At 38.9% G+C, this 21,021-nt stretch overlaps 4 protein-coding genes across 16 annotated transcripts in view; 2 read left to right on the top strand and 2 right to left on the bottom strand.

Annotated features, from left to right (window-relative positions):
* Positions 1 to 722: 722 nt before the first annotated feature.
* The window catches only part of LOC111808990 (glyceraldehyde-3-phosphate dehydrogenase, cytosolic-like), a 30,737-nt gene continuing 10,438 nt past the window's right edge, over positions 723 to 21,021 (top strand). The window contains exons 1-11 of one of the 10 annotated variants that reach the window (XM_023695279.1): positions 725 to 955; positions 1,031 to 1,124; positions 1,355 to 1,417; positions 5,876 to 6,219; positions 6,492 to 6,642; positions 6,745 to 6,795; positions 7,462 to 7,577; positions 7,648 to 7,747; positions 8,387 to 8,512; positions 11,066 to 11,158; positions 12,125 to 12,217. In XM_023695279.1, the coding sequence (XP_023551047.1) occupies positions 6,619 to 6,642; positions 6,745 to 6,795; positions 7,462 to 7,577; positions 7,648 to 7,747; positions 8,387 to 8,512; positions 11,066 to 11,113 (465 nt within the window). In that variant the 5' untranslated portion in view covers positions 725 to 955; positions 1,031 to 1,124; positions 1,355 to 1,417; positions 5,876 to 6,219; positions 6,492 to 6,618 and the 3' untranslated portion in view covers positions 11,114 to 11,158; positions 12,125 to 12,217. Of the gene's footprint in view, positions 956 to 1,030; positions 1,125 to 1,354; positions 1,418 to 5,875; positions 6,220 to 6,491; positions 6,643 to 6,744; positions 6,796 to 7,461; positions 7,578 to 7,647; positions 7,748 to 7,850; positions 8,293 to 8,386; positions 8,513 to 9,043; positions 9,919 to 10,427; positions 10,744 to 10,984; positions 11,640 to 12,124; positions 12,218 to 21,021 lie in introns of those variants that run through there. The other 9 variants (XM_023695273.1, XM_023695274.1, XM_023695275.1 and 6 more) reach the window with 9 other exon arrangements.
* LOC111809329 lies at positions 11,115 to 13,096 on the bottom strand. The gene is made up of 5 exons (XM_023695771.1): positions 12,950 to 13,096; positions 12,476 to 12,658; positions 12,286 to 12,351; positions 11,224 to 12,171; positions 11,115 to 11,181 (listed from the first exon to the last, which is right to left on the bottom strand). Exons 1-5 carry the CDS (start codon positions 13,094 to 13,096, stop codon positions 11,131 to 11,133), a joined length of 1,395 nt encoding a protein of 464 aa, XP_023551539.1. The 3' UTR covers positions 11,115 to 11,130.
* LOC111808983 (integrator complex subunit 9) lies at positions 12,978 to 18,030 on the top strand. 3 transcript variants are annotated; one of them, XM_023695260.1, is made up of 11 exons: positions 12,978 to 13,353; positions 13,468 to 13,851; positions 13,953 to 14,167; positions 14,667 to 14,987; positions 15,127 to 15,328; positions 15,555 to 15,647; positions 15,774 to 15,865; positions 16,256 to 16,373; positions 16,466 to 16,548; positions 16,957 to 17,008; positions 17,107 to 18,030. In XM_023695260.1, exons 1-11 carry the CDS (start codon positions 13,345 to 13,347, stop codon positions 17,611 to 17,613), a joined length of 2,076 nt encoding a protein of 691 aa, XP_023551028.1. In that variant the 5' UTR covers positions 12,978 to 13,344; the 3' UTR covers positions 17,614 to 18,030. The 3 variants fall into 3 exon arrangements, with proteins under 3 accessions (XP_023551028.1, XP_023551027.1, XP_023551026.1); XM_023695259.1 differs by having other exon boundaries at positions 15,130 to 15,328; positions 16,463 to 16,548; XM_023695258.1 differs by having other exon boundaries at positions 12,979 to 13,353; positions 16,463 to 16,548.
* LOC111808988 lies at positions 18,558 to 20,649 on the bottom strand. 2 transcript variants are annotated; one of them, XM_023695268.1, is made up of 2 exons: positions 19,446 to 20,649; positions 18,558 to 18,761 (listed from the first exon to the last, which is right to left on the bottom strand). In XM_023695268.1, the coding sequence occupies exon 1, from the start codon at positions 20,360 to 20,362 to the stop codon at positions 19,454 to 19,456; it is 909 nt and encodes a 302-aa protein (XP_023551036.1). In that variant the 5' UTR covers positions 20,363 to 20,649; the 3' UTR covers positions 18,558 to 18,761; positions 19,446 to 19,453. The 2 variants fall into 2 exon arrangements, with proteins under 2 accessions (XP_023551036.1, XP_023551035.1); XM_023695267.1 differs by lacking the exon at positions 18,558 to 18,761 and adding an exon at positions 18,784 to 19,083.

Consider the following 21,021-nt stretch of genomic DNA (forward strand, 5'->3'; position numbering starts at 1 on the left):
TGCAAGACTGGCAAGAAATGCAGAACGCATGGTCCCAAATCTCCACTACTCTTGTTGCAGAGAGTTGTAAGTCATGCAAGACTGGCAAGAAATGCAGAACGCATGGTCCCAAATCTCCACTACTCTTGTTGCAGAGAGTAGAGATAGAAATGCAGAACGCATTAGACCAGATCTTCAAGGCCTTTCAAGGACTTAATTCTGCATTATGAGAGGCTACATCCATGTTTAACTAAGAGCACTTAATTCTGCATTATGAGAGGCTACATCCATGTTTAACTAAGAGCATAGTAATGCAGGACGCATAGGTAACAATTCTTTGGAGCACTTATGGTATCCACATGTCATGTGTGCTGTGTGTTTTGTCTCACTAAACTTGTGTGTTTTTAAATATTTATCTGTTAGGATGGAAACATAGTGCTTTACTATACGTGTACATGTGTACATATACCCATGTTAACAATAAAAGCGTAGTCTACATCAATATTTTAATGCATTTCTAAAGGATGCCGACTTGCCAAGTATGCATTTCTAGAGGAGTAGCGGTCGGGATACTCAGAAATCCCACTGCCATTCTTTTTGTAATACCCAGCAGTTGGCAGTTGTAATACTAATACCCAGCAGTCCAAAGGAGGTATCACTAAATAAAAAAAAAAAAAAGTAAAATAAAGAAGAAAAGAAAAAGAAAAAAAAAGAAAAAGAAAAGAAGGAATTGACAGGCGCAGTCACACTCCCAACGTCCCATCCCTCATTTGAGACCCGTGGGAATAAAAGGGGTGAGAGTGGGTGTTTGAGGAAGGAAGGACTAAAACTTGTCGAAAGGAGAAGGCACCGGAGGTAGGAGGCTGAAACCCACGCTCGCCGGAGAAACTTGAGCTCTAGATCCACGGGTGTTCGGCGGTCGACTTCGGATGGATACAAACCGAAGAGGGAAGTCGAACGAAGGGAGAACGCCAAGGTACGTTCATGGGTTTTTGAGAGCTTCTACCGTTAGATTCATCTCCTAACCTTCATGGGATTGACCCGATTTCAGTTGCTATGTGTTTTCGGGAGGACGATCCACGAGATTTGAGGAGGATTGTGGGCGTCGGAAACGAATCAGAGGGCGAGGCGACGGCGAGCATGGGGTGAGTGAAAGAGAAAGGGGCGTCGGGGGAAAACGAGGGTTCCGCGTCTTGCGCGGGCCTTCGCTACGCATGGCCCAGCGCGGGCCTGCGTGCGTCCCGCCTTGCCCACCACGGGTGCGCGAACCGGGGAGCAGCCGGCCCGACCCGACTTAATTGGGTCGGTTTGGCCCTTTTGATTTAATTTAACTCCGATCTTGGCACCATTTCATGGTATTTTCATTTTGCACTAGGAATTTTCGCAAATTTTGGAACACTCTAGAGACTCAAATCCGAACAAAAAGTGTCTCGTTCAGGTAAGTGTCACCTCGGAACCTTGGATTTTAGCTATGCTCATGGTATGCATTTCAAAAAAGTATGTTTTAGGAGTTTGAGCATAGGATGAGTTGAGATGACACATATTGAATCAGATATTGTATGTTTGCTTAAACATTACTCAAACGCGTATGCATTACCTTGTGAACTGAGATCATGACTAGTTTTCCATGATTAGATTATTATGTTATGCCTCTGTCACATATGTTACAGTATTAGCGGTTATCGGGGACGATTAGGGGTTCGTCAACTAACCCCGAACCGTAAACCTGACTCGATTGTCAGGGGTTCGCGTAGCCACAGAACTGGCCATTTTATTGTTGATGGTCACTTGTGGGGACTTATAGGAAGTTTACCAGTTAATTTTCTATTAGTGAACCTGTCACCAGTGACAGAAGTCCACGTTGGTACATTAGAGTTGGTCGAGAGATATTGCTCATGCATATGAGTTAGCGGTTATCTGGGGATAATTAGGGGTTCGCCAACTAACCTCTAGGGGTACGCGTAACTATAGAATTGGCCATTTTATTGTTGATGATACTTTGTAGGGACTTATAGGAAGATTGCCCATTAATTTCTTTTAAGTGAATCTGTCACGACTGACAGGGGTCTACAGTACACTTGAGAGTTGGTCGATTCCAAAAATGCATGAACCTTGAGTACCGAGGTTGCGCCTCGAGGACTTTGAGATTTGATGATGAAGAAGAGAGACCAGTAGAGACAATTAGCCTATAGATCTAGAGAAATTAAGAATATTCCAAGGGCTGGAGGTCCAGGACCAAGAATCAAGAGAGAGTAGAATGAGAAAATTTAGGGTATGGCCTAGGAAGAGCCTATACGAGGGGAACAAATTTCCAAAAGAGAATAAGATAGTGAACGATGAACAAGATCAATAAGACTTGACAACGAAATAAGAACTACCAGCAAGCTGCTTACTGAGTATATTTTATATACTCATTCTTGCTACTTCAACTTTCTCTTCAGGTGGAGTTTGACGTAGCAATCGAGACGGAGGCCCACGTGGGCTGTTGGCTATAGAGAATTCCATCACATTTGAGTTTGTAGTTCTCTTTGTGCTTTACCTTTAAATCCTGCATTTCATGTATTTTAAATCGTTTGATATCGTAGTAATGTATTTGAGTGATCTCTTCTCATCTCTCTATAAAAGTAAAATTTTCATTACTATATTTTAATTATATTTCAAATTGCATGCATGTGTTTAAATGTTTTAAATTCTAAGTATTTTATTATATATATATTTTTTTCCACTTCACTGAGTAACTGTCCGTTGCTCGAGTCCCTTGAAAATCGGGTCGTTACACTTCTACTCCAAACACTCCCTTAAAACTACCACACTACCACAGCCATCCTTTTACTCAGAAATCTCACTGCCCTTCTTCTACTCCAAACACTCTCTTGCCAATTGACGATGTCGAGTGAGCGTTGGTTCTCCGTAAGCTAGAGCACTCAACATCATAGTTGGAGTAGCCATCTCTACGGAGATCAAATAACAAGCTGCGTCCTGGCGAGACCGAGATAATCTTTAGAAAGTTCGGCGGATGGCAGAGTCAGATAGTAATCTATTACCAAAGGTTCATGTCAGACAAAAGGAAGTGGTATAATTTTAGAAAATTTATCTGTTGTTAAATTCAAATTTAGTACTCCGTTTTCAAACATGATAGAAGAATATCATGTTTACGAGCAACAAAATCAATTGACCTCTGCCGACGTCTGCCTCGGCTGGAAAGCCAAAAAGGCCGATGAAACAACACCGTGGGCTTGGTTGCTTGGGTGTATGAAACCCATGAAAAGGTTAGGGTTTACATGTGTACTGATATGTAGTTTTAACTGTGATTTTTTTTTTTATCAACCCACTAATTGACTGTGTATCAGTTTTTTGTAAACCCGTTTTTGTTATCTCAACTTTTTTTTTACTGTTGGCTTGGTATCAGTTTTTTTGTACAACCAGTTTTTCCTGTTAGCTTGGGTCTGAAACCCATTTTTCTACCGGATGTATTTTTTTCCTGTTAGCTTGGGTCTGAAACCCATTTTTCTATCGGATGTATTTTAAGGGGATAGTTTTAAAGTTATGGTTGGTTAGGCGTCAACAGAACTCTTGTTCCATATAATGAAATTTTATGTTTTAAAGTTATGGTTGGTGAGGCGTCAACAGAACTCTTGTTCCATATAATGAAATTTTATGTTTGAATGACTGGGAGTTCAGATAGTCATTCAAACATAAAATTTCATATATATGGAACAATTATAACATTGGTTGGCGTCAACAAACGACAGCTTTAAAACTACCTTTAATTACAGCCCAGTGTATAAATGGGTTTCATAGACCCAAGCTACAGGAAAAAAATGGGTTTACAAACAAACTGATACAGACACTAGTAAAAAATCGGTTGATGACAAATGCAAGAAAAAATGGGTTTACAAACAAAATTGATACCCAATCAACCTATCAGGGTTATACAACAAAAATCACAACTAAAACTATATTTGGGTACATATGTAATATACCCTCATTTTTCATCGGTTTCATAAACCCAACCAATCAAGACGTCTACAGTGTTGTCGGCCTTTTTGTCTTGAACATCATAGTCAGAAGTATCATGCAATTGATTTTGTTGCTCGTAAACATGATAATCTTCCATCATGTTCGAAAACTGAATACTAAATTTGAATTCAACGATATAGAATTTTTTTTAAAATTATACCACTCCCATGAGAGGGTTTCAGTGGCCGTTCGTTGATCGAGAGATTATGACATGAACCTTTTCAAACGTAATAGATTACATCTTCTTTACACGATCCGCCAAACTTTCTAAAGATTATCCCGGCCTCGCCGGAACGCAGCATGTAATTTGATCCCCGTAAGGACGGCTACTCCAGCTATGACGTTGAGTGGCCTAACTACGGAGAACCAACGCCCACCCGACATTGTCACTTGTCAAGTGAGTGTTTGGGTAGAAGAAGAGAGTGGCAGTGACATCTCTGAGTTTTTTATACTAATTGCCTCCCAACTACAACCAGAGTTTTTTAGATTAATTGCCTCCTAACTACAACCAGAGTTTTTTTAGATTAATTGCCTCCCAACTACAACCATTCTTCTACTCCTCCAAACACTCTCTTGCATCACAGCTGTAGTAGCGGTCCGTGCTAGAGCCAAACACTCTCTTGAGTACCCGTCCGTGCTAGGGCACTCAACATCATAGTTGAAGTAGCAGTCGTGCTGAGGCACTCAACATCATAGCCGTCCGGGCAGCTGGAGTAGCAGTCCGTGCTGGGGCATTCAACATCATAGCCGTCCGTGCAGCTGGAGTAGCAGTCCGTACTGGGGCACTCAACTATCATAGCCGTCGGTGCTGGCAATGAGGGTTATAGAGTTCAACGGGCAATGGGTTTCTCTATTCTCTTAACCATTTATAGATACAGCCGCCTCCACACTCTTCTCAAGCAATCAGAAGAACTACTTCACGTTTACCTTTCGCATTGGCTCAACTTGATGCTTCCAAACATTCTTTAGGATATCTATTCTTTCTGTAAGTTTTTCTTCTCTGCATTATTCTATCTAGGTGTTTTGGTGGTAAGGTTAATTAGAGCCCGCCTTCTTTATGTTACATTTCTTGAGGATTCACTCCTATCAGTGAGAGCTTTTGGTTAAAGTTCCAAGGGACGGAGTCCAAGATTGGTGTTCTTTATTGAGGAGTCTACGAAGGGACAACACCCGTCTTGTATACTACGACGTCTAACTATTTTAGTGTGTGATTGGAGGCCAAATGTATACAAAGGAGATTGATTCATGCTGTTTTCTTTAAATATATTGGCAGTGAGGCATGCTCATCTGTACCAATTTCACAAGATCAATCCAGCTCAATTGTTTCGACTATTTCAAGATTTATCTCTTCTTGCAACCAGGAGCAGATTCTTTTAGCGCCTGAAAAATGTAAAGTTGTCTATGAGTTTCTGCTCAGGTTTGTGGCGTCGCCTGAAACAGATGCAAAGTTGGCAAAGAACTTGGATTGAGGTGCAGTGAGAGAGTTGATATTGGTGCTGCTGAAAACCTCAAATTTCTATTTTGCATGCCTTTTCTGTGTATATGTGGTTGGGATGGGGTTGGATTCGGGTTGGAAAATTCTGTTTTATTGTTGAATGGGTGAAAAGGCAAGAACGAAATTCAATTTTTTCAGTATCTGGATGATAGTCCCTTGTAGTTTACTGCTTCTGTAATTCAAGTTATTGGTTTCTTTTTTGTCCCTTACTGACTACCTCTGGATTTCAATTTGTTTGAGCAAATGATATATACCCTGAGATATTTTAAAGTGACTCTAAACGTCACGGCAATGGGGATTTTGTAGTTGTCATTTTGGATGGAGAAAGTATGAGTTTGGGTCATCCAATGGTTTTAGCTTGATACCTAATAATCTTTGCAGATCATTCAGCCAGCTTTGAATGAGTTGATCTGTCCACCATCAATCACCAATAGACCACTTGTAGTCATTGTCCCATATCGAGGAGCTGCTTGCATGACTGGTCAAGGAGATAAAAGCGAAACGCATTGGGATGAATATCGTTAGGTGCTGGAGCAGGCTGCGTTGTTATTGCTGCACTATTGGAGCAACGAGAGAGGCAGTCCTTGCTAACAATGGTACAAAGGTTCTTTTACATCTTCTCCAACCAAGGATCTATCAGACACCTACAGCTCTTATGTGGATTTGATTATTAGTTTGATTTGATTAGCAATGTCTAACACAAGGCATGGTACTGTTGATATGAGGTGGAATAATACTAATATGAAGTTTTTATTATTATCTTTTCTAGCAGAGAAGCAAAGGAAGACTCAAATTTTAGAATATCCTTTTTCATATTATTTTAAATAATTACTAGTTAAAAAAATTTAGCTAGGTTTCTCTGATAAGCTTGTAAGTTAAGGTTACATTCAATTTTCCTATCCCCGAGTAATATGAACTATTTCATTTCTAAATCTTGCATACTTTTAGTTTCTTGTGAGTTGTGGATTTTCAACCTTATGAATCACGTACCTTGTAGGTAACCACAGGGATGGTTTGTCTGTTGGAAAATCTATAGCCTCCGGATGCAAAGCTGCTGATCTTGTCATTTCTTATCTGGAGTCTTCTACTGATCAGCCGTGTGCTGAACAACAAGAGTTGAAAAAATGAAAGTGCATCCTTGTTACATAGTGAGTGATTTTACCCTTTTCTTAGATCTTTAAATTTTAAATGATTTGAAAGTTCAAAAACTAATTTTGTAGTATAATCTGTTATAATGGTTGTGCTTGCAGGGACTCTCAAACTGTTGGAAGAATCAGCATCCAGCATCCATTATCTGTCAAGTAATTTTTTGATCATTGCTTTTAGTAGTTGTATGACTTATAACATCAACTTCCCCAAGTTGCTATGAAAATAAATCTTCTGGACTGGAATGCTGTATTGTAATTTTCGTATTCTGCACAGAGAAAAATAAAATTACTATATATTTGTCCTCCAATGACCAATCCAACCTATGAAGTTACAATTATTGAACTTCGGTACTCTGGTAACCACACGCACTTCATCTTTTTCTGATACTTGAAGGGCATGTTCTTGAAACTACTGTCGCTTGCGTGCTTAAGCAGACGCACAACCAGCTATCTTTTTTGTAAAAAAAAGTAGTGTGTTTTACTGTTTCAAGTGGCCACGTTAAGTGTGGATCCACCCTTCTGTCGTTGGATCCTACTTACCCAACCAACCAAGTAATTGGATACTCCACTTCTGTCGCTGGATCCTACTTACGGATTTACTTCTAGATTTTTTCCTAGATTTACCTGGTCTTCTATAGCCAGCCATTTTTGTTACACACGAGTATATAGTTCTTATATAGTTAAATCCAAACCTCATCCTACGAATTTTAACACTTGTCTAAGAACGACTGAAGCTTTGATTCAGATATTTCTGTTCTCGTCTGTTTGCGTTGGATCTTTACTTGGCTCCCTGTCATTTATATCAATGCATAATTGCAGACCTACATGTTCAAGTACGATGGTGTACACGGCCAGTGGAAGCACCACGATATTAAGGTTAAGGACGGCAAGACTCTTCTCTTTGGAGAAAAAGCAGTCGCCGTTTTCGGTACTAGGTATTTTCATGATCTCTTTTCTTTACTTTAACAATCTGACAATTAAGCATTTGGCTTACTCATTCATTAGGAACCCGGAGGAGATCCCATGGGGAGAGGCTGGAGCTGAGTATGTGGTTGAATCCACTGGAGTTTTCACTGATAAGGACAAGGCTGCTGCTCATTTGGAGGTTTGTTGAGTATAGTTCATACGCACATTCATGATCATCTATGTTATTTTAATGTTTTCTTTAACGTTGGTAGATGTAAACTCTACGTACTTTCATCTTGCAGGATTTGTACTGTTCGGAATCCTCTAGAAATCTGACCACTCCATATCCTCTAGAAATCTGACCGTTCCATCCTTCTGATTAACCGTTGCAAAAAATGTCACCCTCCTGGATCTAAAATTGTACCAAAAACTGATATTACTAGAGATGGATGCTGATTTATAGATTAATCCTGCGATTCTGAAGTTACCATTTGCAGCACATGCATTTCAGCTCTTTTAGGACGGTTGAGCTTAACAGTATTGGCTATATCTTGAAGTGAGAGGGTCAAGAACGTAAGCGTCAATCTCTGAATGTTGCAGCCTGCTTCAGGAGTCCAAGATTGTTGTCCTGGTGTAGCACACAATCCATAACTCATATAAGAAAAAAAATAGAAGCATTTAGGCAATAGATGGACAAGCCCATATCTAACAAACCAAGGGCTCTTCACTGCATGCACATACCATGTAATGTAACTAGACCATCTGAAGTGATAACATAGTGAAATAATTCTTACACTATCAAATTTCTCAAGTGTGCCGTAACTTTTTGCCAATGCAGGGCTGTAAAAGAAGAAGTAAAAACATCATAACACATCACAGAGATGGAGGGAAGGAGGTGGAATTAAATGGAAAGATTTTGATCGGGGAATTGAAGAGGGGAAGATTTTGCGTCCTGGCGAAACAGGTATAATTTTTATAGAAAATTAGGCAAATCACCTGAGGAGCCTGTTCGAGAAGGGACCCACTTCTTGATTCCATGGATCGAAGAAATTCGAGTCGTGGACATGACGGGTCGTCCTCAAACCATCACATTGCAATGCTTCCTAAAGCACCTTTAGTCACCTTTAGTCACCTTTAGTCAGTCACGGTGATGGTATCGATTCTTCGACCTGATGTGACTGCCCTGGTAGAAATGAGCAAAAAAAAAAATTAGGATTCGATTATTACACTGAGGTTAGTAATTCTTTTTATTATTATTATTGTTTTTTATTTTTAGAATCTACACACCACGTGAGTAGAACACACAGGTGTTAGTAAACCACTGTGAGTAGAACACACAGTGTTTGTGAGTAGAACACACAGGTGTTAGTAAACCACTGTGAGTAGAACACACATGTGTTAGTAAACCACGTGAGTAGAACACACAGGTGTTAGTAAACCACGTGACTAGAACACACAGGTGTTAGTAAGTAACATACTTTTTGTTTTTGTTCAGGTGATGAAATCAATAACCTTTGAAAAGGTTCATTTAGTAATCTCTGGATCAACGGTGAATTATCAAACAATCTCTCCTGAATCTCACATCTCATTTTTTAAACCCTCTAAAAAAGTCAAAAGAAAAGGGTATCATTTTAGAAAAATTTTCCATAGTTAAATTTGAATTTAGTACCCTTGTTCTAACACGATAAAATAGTATCATGTTCAATTGCATGAGACTTCTGTCTCCTATGGAAAAGCCAAAGAGGCAGAGTATCATGTTGCATATCATGTTGCATGAGACTTCTGCCTTGCCTCCTGTGGAAAAGCCAACGAGGCAGAGTCTCATGTTGCATGAGACTTATGTTGCATGAGACTTCTGCCTACGGTGGAAAAGCCAAAGAGGCAGACGAAATAATAAAGACGGACGAAACAACCTGCGCGGCTTGGTGGCTTGGGTTGATGAAACCCATGAAAAATTATGGGTGTTTTTTGTATGGCGGTGATATTTTGTATAGGGGTGTTTTTTGTATGGCGGTGATTTTTTGTATAGGGGTGTTTTTTTGTATGGCTGTGATCTTTTGTATAACCCATCTAGGGGTGTTTTTTTTGTATCAACCCATTTATGAGTGATTTTTTTGTATAAAGTGATTTTTTTTTATCAACCCTAACCCATTTTTAGCCGTTTTTTCCTGTCTTTGTTAAGCTTGGGTCTACGAAGAAACCCATTTTTTTTTTACGGGATGTATGGGTGTTTTAAAGCTGTTGTTGTTCGATTGAACGACGCGAACAACAACAGCACCCAGACACAGACCCAAGCTTAACCAATGACAGGAAAAACAGCTAAAAATGGGTTAGGGTTCATACAAAAAAAATCACCTGAGTTCGATACAAAAAATCNAAAAAAAAAAAAAAAAAAAACACCTAATTTTTCATGGGTTTCATAAACCCAAGCCAACAAATGCACATGTTGTTTCGTCGGCGTTTATTATTTTGTCTGCCTCTTTGGGTTTTCCACAGGAAGTCTCATGCAATTGAACATGATAGTCGGCCTTTATTATCGCCTTTATTATTTCGTCTGCCTCTTTGACTTTTACACAAGGCAGATAGTCTCATGCAATTGAATATGATACTCTTCTGTTAGAATAAAGAGTATTAAATTCAAATTTAACTATGAAAAAATTTTCTAAAATGATACTCTTTTCTTTTGCCATTTTTAGAGGGTTTAAAAAATGAGATTCTTTTTATAATTCACCGGAAGTTGATCCAGAGATTACGGAATGAACCTTTTCAAAGGTTATTGATTTCATCATCTGAACATACTAACACCTAACAACAATAAAAAGAATTACTAACCTCGGTGTAATTAATCAAATCCTAATTTTTTTTCTCATTTCTACCAGGGCAGTCACATCAGGTTGATACCGTCACCGTGACTGACTGAAGGTGCTGTAGGAAGCACATTGCAATGTGATGGTCTGAGGATGACCCGTCATGTCCACGACTCGAATTTCTTCGATACAAAATCCTCATCGTCACCGTAACCTACAACTTCATCATGTTATCGAATCCTTTATGTTTTTGTTTGCATTTCTTGATTTTATGGACTAGCTATGTCATGTTCTTATGTCGATTAAGACTAATCCTTAGAAAATTGATATGTCTCCCACAACTCCTAAAAAACAGAATCAATTTAGACACATTTTTAATTTTGGCACTTGGGTTCAGCTCTAAAGTTTTTGGTTTCATGTTTCACAACTCATATTTTATTGGGTCAAAATAGAAGAAAAAACAAAAAAGAATAGAAGTCAAAATTCTTAAGAAAACAAAAACTCAAATTAAAAATGAACCCAAAAACAAAAACCCAGATAAAAAATAATAAAAAAAAAAAGTAAAATAAAGTTCAGAATGCCATTGATATGCATAAGCTATCCATCAAACTAGTTCTTCTAAATCACAGGATATTATACATCTTCAAACTTGGGCATGTTTTGATGCTTGGCCTCACCTGATGCTGAGGATGCTTTATTATTCTTACTAGGAGCGACCTCAAAAATCTTCTTTTGATGCTTTGATGCAAACTTACTAACAGCAACCTTAAAGGCCTCATCCCAAACAGTAGCAGCTAGGAGAAATTGGCAGACCATTTCTCACTATGTATCGTTTGCTTTGAGAAATTGGCAGACCATTCCTCACTATGTATCGTTTGCTTTGAGAAATTGGCAGACCATTCCTCACTATGTATCGTTTGCTTTGAGAAATTGGCAGACCATTCCTCACTATGTATCGTTTGCTTTGAGAAATTGGCAGACCATTCCTCACTATGTATCGTTTGCTTTGAGAAATTGGCAGACCATTCCTCACTATGTATCGTTTGCTTTGAGAAATTGGCAGACCATTCCTCACTATGTATCGTTTGCTTTGAGAAATTGGCAGACCATTCCTCACTATGTATCGTTTGCTTTGAGAAATTGGCAGACCATTCCTCACTATGTATCGTTTGCTTTGAGAAATTGGCAGACCATTCCTCACTATGTATCGTTTGCTTTGAGAAATTGGCAGACCATTCCTCACTATGTATCGTTTGCTTTGAGAAATTGGCAGACCATTCCTCACTATGTATCGTTTGCTTTGAGAAATTGGCAGACCATTCCTCACTATGTATCGTTTGCTTTGAGAAATTGGCAGACCATTCCTCACTATGTATCGTTTGCTTTGAGAAATTGGCAGACCATTCCTCACTATGTATCGTTTGCTTTGAGAAATTGGCAGACCATTCCTCACTATGTATCGTTTGCTTTGAGAAATTGGCAGACCATTCCTCACTATGTATCGTTTGCTTTGAGAAATTGGCAGACCATTCCTCACTATGTATCGTTTGCTTTGAGAAATTGGCAGACCATTCCTCACTATGTATCGTTTGCTTTGAGAAATTGGCAGACCATTCCTCACTATGTATCGTTTGCTTTGAGAAATTGGCAGACCATTCCTCACTATGTATCGTTTGCTTTGAGAAATTGGCAGACCATTCCTCACTATGTATCGTTTGCTTTGAGAAATTGGCAGACCATTCCTCACTATGTATCGTTTGCTTTGAGAAATTGGCAGACCATTCCTCACTATGTATCGTTTGCTTTGAGAAATTGGCAGGACGAGGGAAAACAATAAATTTAATTAGATAAATTCCAGTCAATGATTTCCATGCATGTACAAGATGGAAAACTAAATTCTATCATAAGAAAAGAAAGAAGTAACTATTACAAATTGTTGTTTCTCTCGAAGTCCAAGATCATCAAATAAGCACTGGACCTCTGGTTCACTTTCAGTCTACATAGACTCAAGAAAATAGTTCAGCTAATTCAAGTGCAGAAAATTTTGAGATAGTTCAAAAAATTGAAGATAAGCCCTAGTGAAGAAAAATGCTAGTCAAATTATTGTCAAGGAAGCTTGCCATTGTATTGGCTCCTTCATCCCAGATAAGTCCATTGTATGAGACGCTTCTTAGCTTTCCTCCAGCTCTTCCATCCGCTTCAAGCACCGTAACATTGAAGCCATGCGATTTCAATTTGTAGGCTGCAGCGAGCCCACTTAACCATGATACACACAAAATCAAAGTCAGCCTCACTGGAGGATACTGAGTTTACGCAGGACAAAGAAATGATCAAATTACTCAATATTATTGAAAAAGAACAAAACAATTGGGATGGGCCGTTGACGTTAATATAATGGAATGGGCCGAAGACGTCAATATTAATGGGCCGTTGACGTCAATATTAATGGGCCGTTTACGTCAATATTAATGGTCCATTGACGTCAATATTAATGGGCCATATGACTTGGGCTCAGTTCCAAATGTAGCAGCTTGTTGGGCCGAACATAACGCTGAGTCCAGAAGATGTAGTTGGGCCGTAGTCCCTTCTTCTACCGATCTGGTATTCACCGTTCGGATTCTGACTTTACAAGAAAGAAAGGACTGATCGAGAAGTAGAAGCTTCATCTCAATTTCTTCTCTCAAAGATACTCCTCCTGCAGCTGCTACAGCCACTGTTCGACTTCTGCTACGAGCTTCCATTACCTACCCGACCACGGCTCCGAGAAGACAGAAAGATTGTTTTTTTGGTAGAAATAGGAAGAAAAAGGGAGAGAGAGCGGGAAATTGTAAAAATAGGACGACATTTAAATAATTTCTCCCAAATATTCTTCTCAAAACTAAAACCCTTCATCAAGCGAGAAGCGACTCCTCCGAGAGGTGACGACGGTGAACTGCCTAGCGACTGAACTGTGAGTGCATCGACGACAGTTTGACTTCTCTTCATTGTCATGGAATTTGTAAGTTGCTTCTCAATATCTGCGATATTAGTTCAGAGCTTTCATACATGTGAATTCATGGAAAGTAAACAAACTTCGTCTAGTTTTTTTATTTCTATTATTTTTCCGTTTCAGACTTGTTTAAGCAGAGGTGGATGTTTCTATTTCCCACCATGTCATATGCTCGAGGTGTGTGGGTTTCGAATCCAATTTGACTGCCCTATGGACTTTTCAGCTCTCCCTATCTTCTCCCCTGTTCCTCTTGATTTTTATGTTATTTCAGACGAAGAATTATCAACTCATCCGGGCAATGGTTCTTTCAATTTCGAAAATGTATCTGAGGAAAAAATTGAAAACCCACTTGATGTGGGTTCTTTGATAAAAGCAGAGCCTTGGTACAAAATCATTAACAACTTGCGCCTCTGGAACCCCTCTTTCACTGATATTGTTTTGATTTCTAGTCCAATGGGCATGTTAGGACTTCCCTTTTTGACCCGAGAGAAGGATTTCTCTGCAAAGGTAGATGATAGCATTTTATTTGCACTTGATGCTGTGTAAATTAGGTCACTATAAGTTTCACAGTTACGGAGAAAACTTGATTTTTCATTGGCTTGCCGTAGATATATGCGACGGAAGCAACAGCAAGACTTGGAAAAATGATGATGGATGACCTTGTTGCAATGCATATGGAATTCAAACAGTTTTATGGATCTGAAGATGATGCCACCCCGCAGTGGATGAGGCAGGAAGAGCTAGAGCTGCTTCATCATGCGCTAAAAGAAGTGGCATTTGGGCAGGATGAAGCAGATCTTGGCGGTTGGATGCCCATGTACAGGTAAATTAGTTATTTAGCTTGACTGATTTCTTTCAATTGGAATTAATTTTTGGAAATTTTTGAACGTTTTGTTCGTTTCTCTTTACATGATGTAAATTACTGCTCTCTTTCTCTCTTGCTAACCATTAGGTTTTGGTTTCTCTCTTGTTAATCGAGTATTGTTTTCCTCTCGTTGCTTCTGCTGTGGGAATATTTGTGGGAGTCGTTTCAGAGTTGTGTAAGCACCAATGGCATGTAATGGAATGAAGATGCCTTGGATATTGTTTTCTTTTGCTTTCCTAACTATAGTTTTGGTCTTATGAAACTTGTGTTTTCTCCTCTCTCTCAACTTGGGTTTTGATCATATGTATGTTGCTTTCCAACGTATTTCAGAAGTTAATTACCAAAGACACTGAAGTAAGGAAGTTGCAATGTTTCAAAACAGCTAGTATCAATGCATTTGTGCTCTCACTCATTGTTCATAAAAGTGCTTGTATGTAATAAATGAACTTTTTCTCAGTGCAGCTGACGTTAAGGATTGCATGAAGAAGGTTGAAACTGTTAGATATGGGGAAGAAGCGTGCTATAACGGTGCACTAGTTATAAAGGCACTCAGCTCTGGTCTTGAAATTGGCGCTTGTAACTGGACCATTAATGGCCCAAAGAGAAACATTGCATATATTTCAAGTTCCATCTTTTCTTCCTCCAATGCAATGAATTTTGATTACCTTGCCCTTCAGGAGGAGACAATTATTTATTCTGATTTCTCATCTGTGGAATCTATGAATGACATATTGAACGATACAAGTGGCCCACTTACAGACAACTTAACGGCGCTCAGGTATCTTATGCTCCAACTTTGAAATTGTATCTTGCACTACAAATCTAGTCTTCCTAGACATCAATATTTTTTTCCCCACTTTTTTGAATAATTCATCAAATATTTCCCTGAGGATATATTTTTGTGTTGTACTTATTAGTAGTAATGAGGAAACTCTGGCAAATTTATTGAGTGATCCTGCTGAGAGCGTGGGGGAATCAGAAAGACTGTCTTTTATCTGTTCATGTGCTGTCCAGTCTGTTGAATCTGGAGGTTCAGTCCTTATTCCTATCAATCGACTTGGTGTAACCCTGCAACTTCTAGAGCAGATATCAGCTTCACTAGATTATTCAAATCTGAAGGTTAGTAAACTCTTTCTGAAGAAATTAAGTAGTCCCACCTATCTTGTTATTCTTTTAGAAACCCATCAATAGCTGATATCCTATGCTAGCTGATTGGGCAAACTTTGAGTAATTGACATGTGAGAACTTAGAGGACAATGGGGGCATATATCATCAGAGTATGAAGCTTAGTTTATATATTTGTTGGTTGCTTTCTTTATACCCAATATGCAATTAAATTGTGTAGGTTCCTATATATTTGATTTCTTCTGTAGCTGAGGAGTTGTTGGCATTTGCCAATGTTATACCAGAATGGTTATCCAAGCAAAGACAACAAAAGGTTTGAATTTGTTTGTTTAGTGGTTTCAATCTACTTGGAGCATTTAGTCGAATTAGATCGATATAAAGCGTTTAGTTGAACTTGATCGATATAATATTGCTCTCACACAATTGGTTGGTGTTGCAGTTATTTTCTGGAGAGCCAATGTTTGCATTTGTCGATCTCCTTAAAGAGAAAAGACTTCACGTCTTTCCTGCAGTTCATTCACCCAACTTATTGTATGATTTAGTCTAAGCTTTCTTCTCACCTACATACACAAGCACAGCAATCTATAAATTTGGTGCAAATCACATGTTCTTTCAACTTTTCAATTTTTTCAATTTTCGTTTAGATTTTTTAAAAACCGAAGTATTTAAGATGAATACTTGGGAATGTTGGACCATCTATTATGTGCCTATGAAGTCTTTTCTTATCCTACCAGTTTTCAGAATTAGAGATCCAAGGTGGTCGGATATGAACTGGTTTATTCTGTGGAGTGAATAACTATTTGTAAACCTTGTACAAAAAAGTTATGTTTATTAAATAATTGTTAACAACTTAGACACGAACTTGTACGAAATATTTTGGTTTTGAACCATGATCAACTTTGAGAATTTGACTCTGTGTAGAATAAACTGGCAAGAACCATGTGTTGTATTTTGTCCTCACTGGAGCTTACGACTTGGTCCGGTGGTCCATTTGCTTCGACGTTGGTGTGGGGATCCCAGCTCGTTACTTGTTCTAGAGGTGCTTATAGTCACTTAATATTTCTTTTTACTTTCCAAGAGTACATATCTTCAGTGGCTTTGATGTTAATAGGAACATATAATATGCAGAAGGGACTTGATGCTGAGCTTGCTCTCTTGCCGTTTAGGCCAATGAGTATGAAGGTCCTTCAATGTGCATTCCTATCTGGTATAAAGTATGGTTCATGTTTCTCCTCGTTTTCTCTCCTATCCATTATTCTTGTGCACATACAGATGGGATTGCTGTTTTTGCTTCAATATGCTTGGTCTCCCACTTCGAACTTTCCCCCTCCCCCCGCGCCTCCTCAGTAAAAGAAATCTGATACCATCTTCTAAAATCAATATTTCTGCCTGAAGATAAGATTAAAGTTCACTTGTGTAAAATAGACTAAAAAGACTTGGAGCTCTCAAACAATTGTTTGTGGGATTCCAGTAGGGTTGAGACCTTCTAATAGGACTTGGCATGAAGTGAGACCAAAACTAATATCTTCTCTTGGTTTTTCTTCAAGGTTTTGAACTTGTGGAATTCTTGAGTTATATTGGTTAGTTTGCTTATTTTGTGTGCTTGTATATCCTATTTGAAGGTTGGACAAGGTACGACCGTTGCTGAAGGTCTTGCAGCCAAAAGTTGTTATGGTAGTATTGTCATTTACTCATTATCTCCCATTATTCTTTTTGAGTTTATATATTTTCTGGACCTACATTTGCGTCCCCCTGTGTTTTACTTGATGCAGCTTCCTGAGAATTTGAGCCGGCTGATCAATACAAATACAGAATCATTCACCGTCTTTTCGTACTCTGAAGGCGAAACCTTACGTGTACCAAACTTGAAAGACAGTTTAGAATTAGAGATTGCCCCGGACTTGGCTATGAGTTTCTGTTGGCGGAAGTTGCAGCAAGGAAATATAGACATCGCAAGGTTGAAAGGAGAGCTCTCATTAAACTGTGGGAAATTCAAGTTGTTAGCTGAAAATGCGCACGTAGCCACAGATCAGAGGGCACTAATACACTGGGGTCAGCCAGATCTGAAAAAGCTTCTGAATGTGTTATCAAAAATGGGTATTGAGGGATCTCTGCAGCAATCCGATGCCGAGTCGAGCAACGTTGGTGTAATACGCATACACGGTCCAACTGAGGCTGTGATAGAAATCCAAGAATCAAGGACTATAATTAGTGTTGCTGATAAGAAATTATCTGCTCGAATTTTCGACGCAGTAGATAGCATCTTGGATGGAGTTTAGTAAGGACTCGGCCATTCTTAGCAAATGTTACCTTGCATTGGACGGGCATGGCAGTAAGAGATGAAGTTTGAACTGCAATGGCATGGCGAAGTTTTGTGTAAAAGATCCATTTATATGGGTGTGAATACAACCAAGGGGAACAAATGATTCTATTCTAGAAACGTTCATTAGAGGTTAGGATTGTATATGGCTGTGATTGATGAAACTGCAGATACCTGAATTTTGTAGCTATGTAGATTGAACAGGAAGAATATATGTTAAGAGAAGAACTCAATGAGGTGATGAAAAAAATCAAAAGACCTTGCTGTCGTGGGGTATGCTAGATGAAGGAATTATATTCATCCAACCTTATTGTGTTTTGGATTATAAATTTATTCTAAGATGATGGACCCAATAGAATATTTGAGAATTTTATTACCTTAAAAAGTCTTGTAAAAGTTGTCAGACTTGTTTTAAATAAATTGGTTGAATGAAAAATAAATAAATATTTTTTTTATTCAATTAATAAAAAATAATAATTTGAAACTACTCGATCTAAGTTAATCTGTTTAGATTCAATTTAAGTCACCTTACATTTCAATATAATTTACATAATTAAAATATGTATAAAAAGTAATTAACCTGAGATGCATCGTCCACTAACTTTTCAAAAAGTATATTTTCTTTTAAAAACTTTTTATATAATTATAATTACCATTGTATTCTACGTACCGGTAATTCCGGTGGAGAATATTCATTAATATTATCATTTAAAGTTAATTATCTAATTAAGAATCACTTGTACGTAATTATTAATATTCTAATATTTTCTTGAGTATAAATTGACAATGTAGCAATTTTTAATAGAAAAATAATAACTAAAATAATTCTTTTTTTTATTGAAAGACAAAATAAATAGTTATAAAAAAAATATGCCCCGAAGTTCTTTAGAAGCGCCAACTTGAAAGGCAATATTAATCACATTATTACTAGAAAATGATGATGGAGACAAGAACGTGACAAGAAAACAAAGCTAAAAATCCACATTAACGGTACATACATACATACGTACATACATATATGTATGTATGTATCATCTTGGTTCATAAGACATGCATGGCTCAGAGTCGGGACCTCCAGAAGTGGATGAAAATGGATTGAACATTGAGCTTAAAGAAAAAATTGAAGTCGTTTTAGGATCAAAATAGAGTCATAAATTTGAGTTGGGAAAGAAAAATGTAAAAACGATATTATGGTATACACAGAAACAGGAAATGTGGCGATGTTGCAGAGTTGGAGATTTAAAGATGTTACAGTTTATGTACTTTTTTTGTTTGTTTGTTTGTTGGTTTGGTTGGTTGCATTAATGAGTGATGATTCCATCCAAGTTTGTGGTTGGTTGCTTGGTGACCCATAATGCTCTCGCTACTGCCTTCTTTATTGCATATTTTATTACCTATTTAGAGTGCCAACTCCCATCCTTCAAGCTAGCTGATACAGTCAAACACATAACTAAGAAATGAGATTCTTAATTAAACAATGATATTATTGTTATTATTATTGAAGGATATGGATATATACCTACTATTCCAGTATTTGGTTCCTTAAATTCTACTTTTAACAGCTTTATTTGATGCTTTTTAAGTTTATTATTATAATTCACAATTTTCAAAATGTTTAAACACAATGTCCCTATCATGGGGTTGGAGAGGGAAGGCATTGATTAGGAGGAGTTTTAGTTTGGTAAGCAAAAGAAAAGAAAAGAAAACAAAACAAAACAAAACAAAACAAATCAAAAAAGGTGGGTTTAGGGTTTGATTGGGTAAGAGTTTAGGGGACTTAGAAATGGTTACCTCAAATTTCAATAAAAATCCTCTGGAAGAAAAGGAGCCAAAGTGAGGGCGGCTTTGACGTCTAGTTTCCATGCAAATCCACCGCGGTCCAATCTCCAGGCGTCACAGGGCACCACTTTGGAGTCCTTCTCCATTTCGGTGTCTCTTTTGAACTGCAGCTTTATTTGGCAGCTAAACACTGGGCTGGTCATACCCAGTTTTGGGTTTGATATCAACCACACCGCTACTTCTGCTGCTCCTCCTGACTCACTCCCGCTTCTCGTTTCCTCTTGCCTTTCCCTTTCCCTTTTTTGCCTTACCATCCTCTTGAATGCCTTGTTCAACCACTCCACTCTATTCATCCCGTTCGATATGAACCCCGGACACGTGTCCTCTTCTAGATTCTTTATCCTCTCCTCGTCCGTGCACCCTATCTCTCCCTCCTCCACTTCCAGATCCATGCATGCCTCCCTCACGCATTCCACCGTTACCCACAACTCCAACGCTCCACGTTTCGGATCTGATACCAATACTACGTCGTTTTCCATCCTCTCAACTTCCCTTTTCTTCTCCGACCACTCAGATCTGCCGCCACCGCCAACCAACTCTATATGTCGCTCCGGTAGCAGTTTCAGTGTCGTCGTCGTCGTCGTCGTCCGATCCACGAACTCGCCGTTTTTGTTACCGTCGGTACTGCCGGTGGTGTTCCTCGTAGTTTTCTTCTTCCTATTATATCTCCTAACCCTAACGTACTTCCTCTTCGTCCGTGGTTTGGAAATCGAGGAGTTCTTGCTGTCTACTGACGATGTACCAAGGGAAACAGAGGGTCCGACGACAGGCTTAGGCGCAATCGGGCGGAATCTCATCATTATCGGATGGATAATCGTCTTACCACAAGATCCAAGCATGGGGCGCGCCGCTGCTCCACCACCATCCATAACGAAGAAACAAAAACAAAAGAAGAAAGAAAAAATAAGCGGAGTTAAGGCATCGCGTTTTGGAGTGTGACAGAGAGAGCCATGTTGTTGATGATGATAATAGAGATGGAAGGAGAAAAACCAGAGAAAAGCAAAAGAAAGCACAGTAGTAAGGGTGAGAGAATTCAAGGGAAAAAAGAAAAAAGGACACGTGGCTGTATGGCTACGAAACAGAAACAGTGACGCGACGTTAATTGGTTGAATATGTTTTCTTATAGAGGTGGGACCCAGCAGGAGAAAGATGCAAATCTGGTAGCAAATTGGGTTCTGTTTGGGGAAGTGGGGACCACCGAGAACCAATAGGAATTGAGGGAGTGTCAAGCACTGCCGAAAGGTAGGGCACACGTGGCTGGCCTTGGGGGAAGCGTAATGTTCCGTGAAGCGTGAAGTGGGAAGCTCCCTTTTTTTTTATATATTTATTTTTAGTTGGTAGGTTCCAGAGAGCCAACACGTGGTTGTTCGGTATTAGACAGAATTCGTAGCCGATCGCACTCCTCCGCGCGTGTGAGATACGGGAGATGAGATATTTGAGGGTGTGGAGCGCGTACGGTGAGACGCGCGTGGAGTGGGAGTTGGGAGATGGGGACGCGTGGAGGGTGGGATTTGGGGGAGGATCTAGG

The sequence above is a fragment of the Cucurbita pepo genome, chromosome LG13 (genome assembly GCF_002806865.2).
Source record: "Cucurbita pepo subsp. pepo cultivar mu-cu-16 chromosome LG13, ASM280686v2, whole genome shotgun sequence".
NCBI lineage: Eukaryota > Viridiplantae > Streptophyta > Magnoliopsida > Cucurbitales > Cucurbitaceae > Cucurbita > Cucurbita pepo.

Coding starts and splice junctions, on each gene's coding strand:
- LOC111809329 (XM_023695771.1), bottom strand. CDS start 13,096: ATGGAAGCTCGTAGCAGAAGTCGAACAGTGGCTGTAGCAGCTGCAGGA. Junction 12,659..12,949: donor GAACGGTGAATACCAGATCG/GTAGAAGAAGGG, acceptor GCGTAAACTCAG/TATCCTCCAGTGAGGCTGAC. Junction 12,172..12,285: donor TTCGAGAGAAACAACAATTT/GTAATAGTTACT, acceptor TCCCTCGTCCTG/CCAATTTCTCAAAGCAAACG.
- LOC111808983 (XM_023695258.1), top strand. Junction 14,168..14,666: donor GGTTGGATGCCCATGTACAG/GTAAATTAGTTA, acceptor ACTTTTTCTCAG/TGCAGCTGACGTTAAGGATT. Junction 17,009..17,106: donor TGCAGCCAAAAGTTGTTATG/GTAGTATTGTCA, acceptor TACTTGATGCAG/CTTCCTGAGAATTTGAGCCG.
- LOC111808988 (XM_023695268.1), bottom strand. CDS start 20,362: ATGGATGGTGGTGGAGCAGCGGCGCGCCCCATGCTTGGATCTTGTGGT.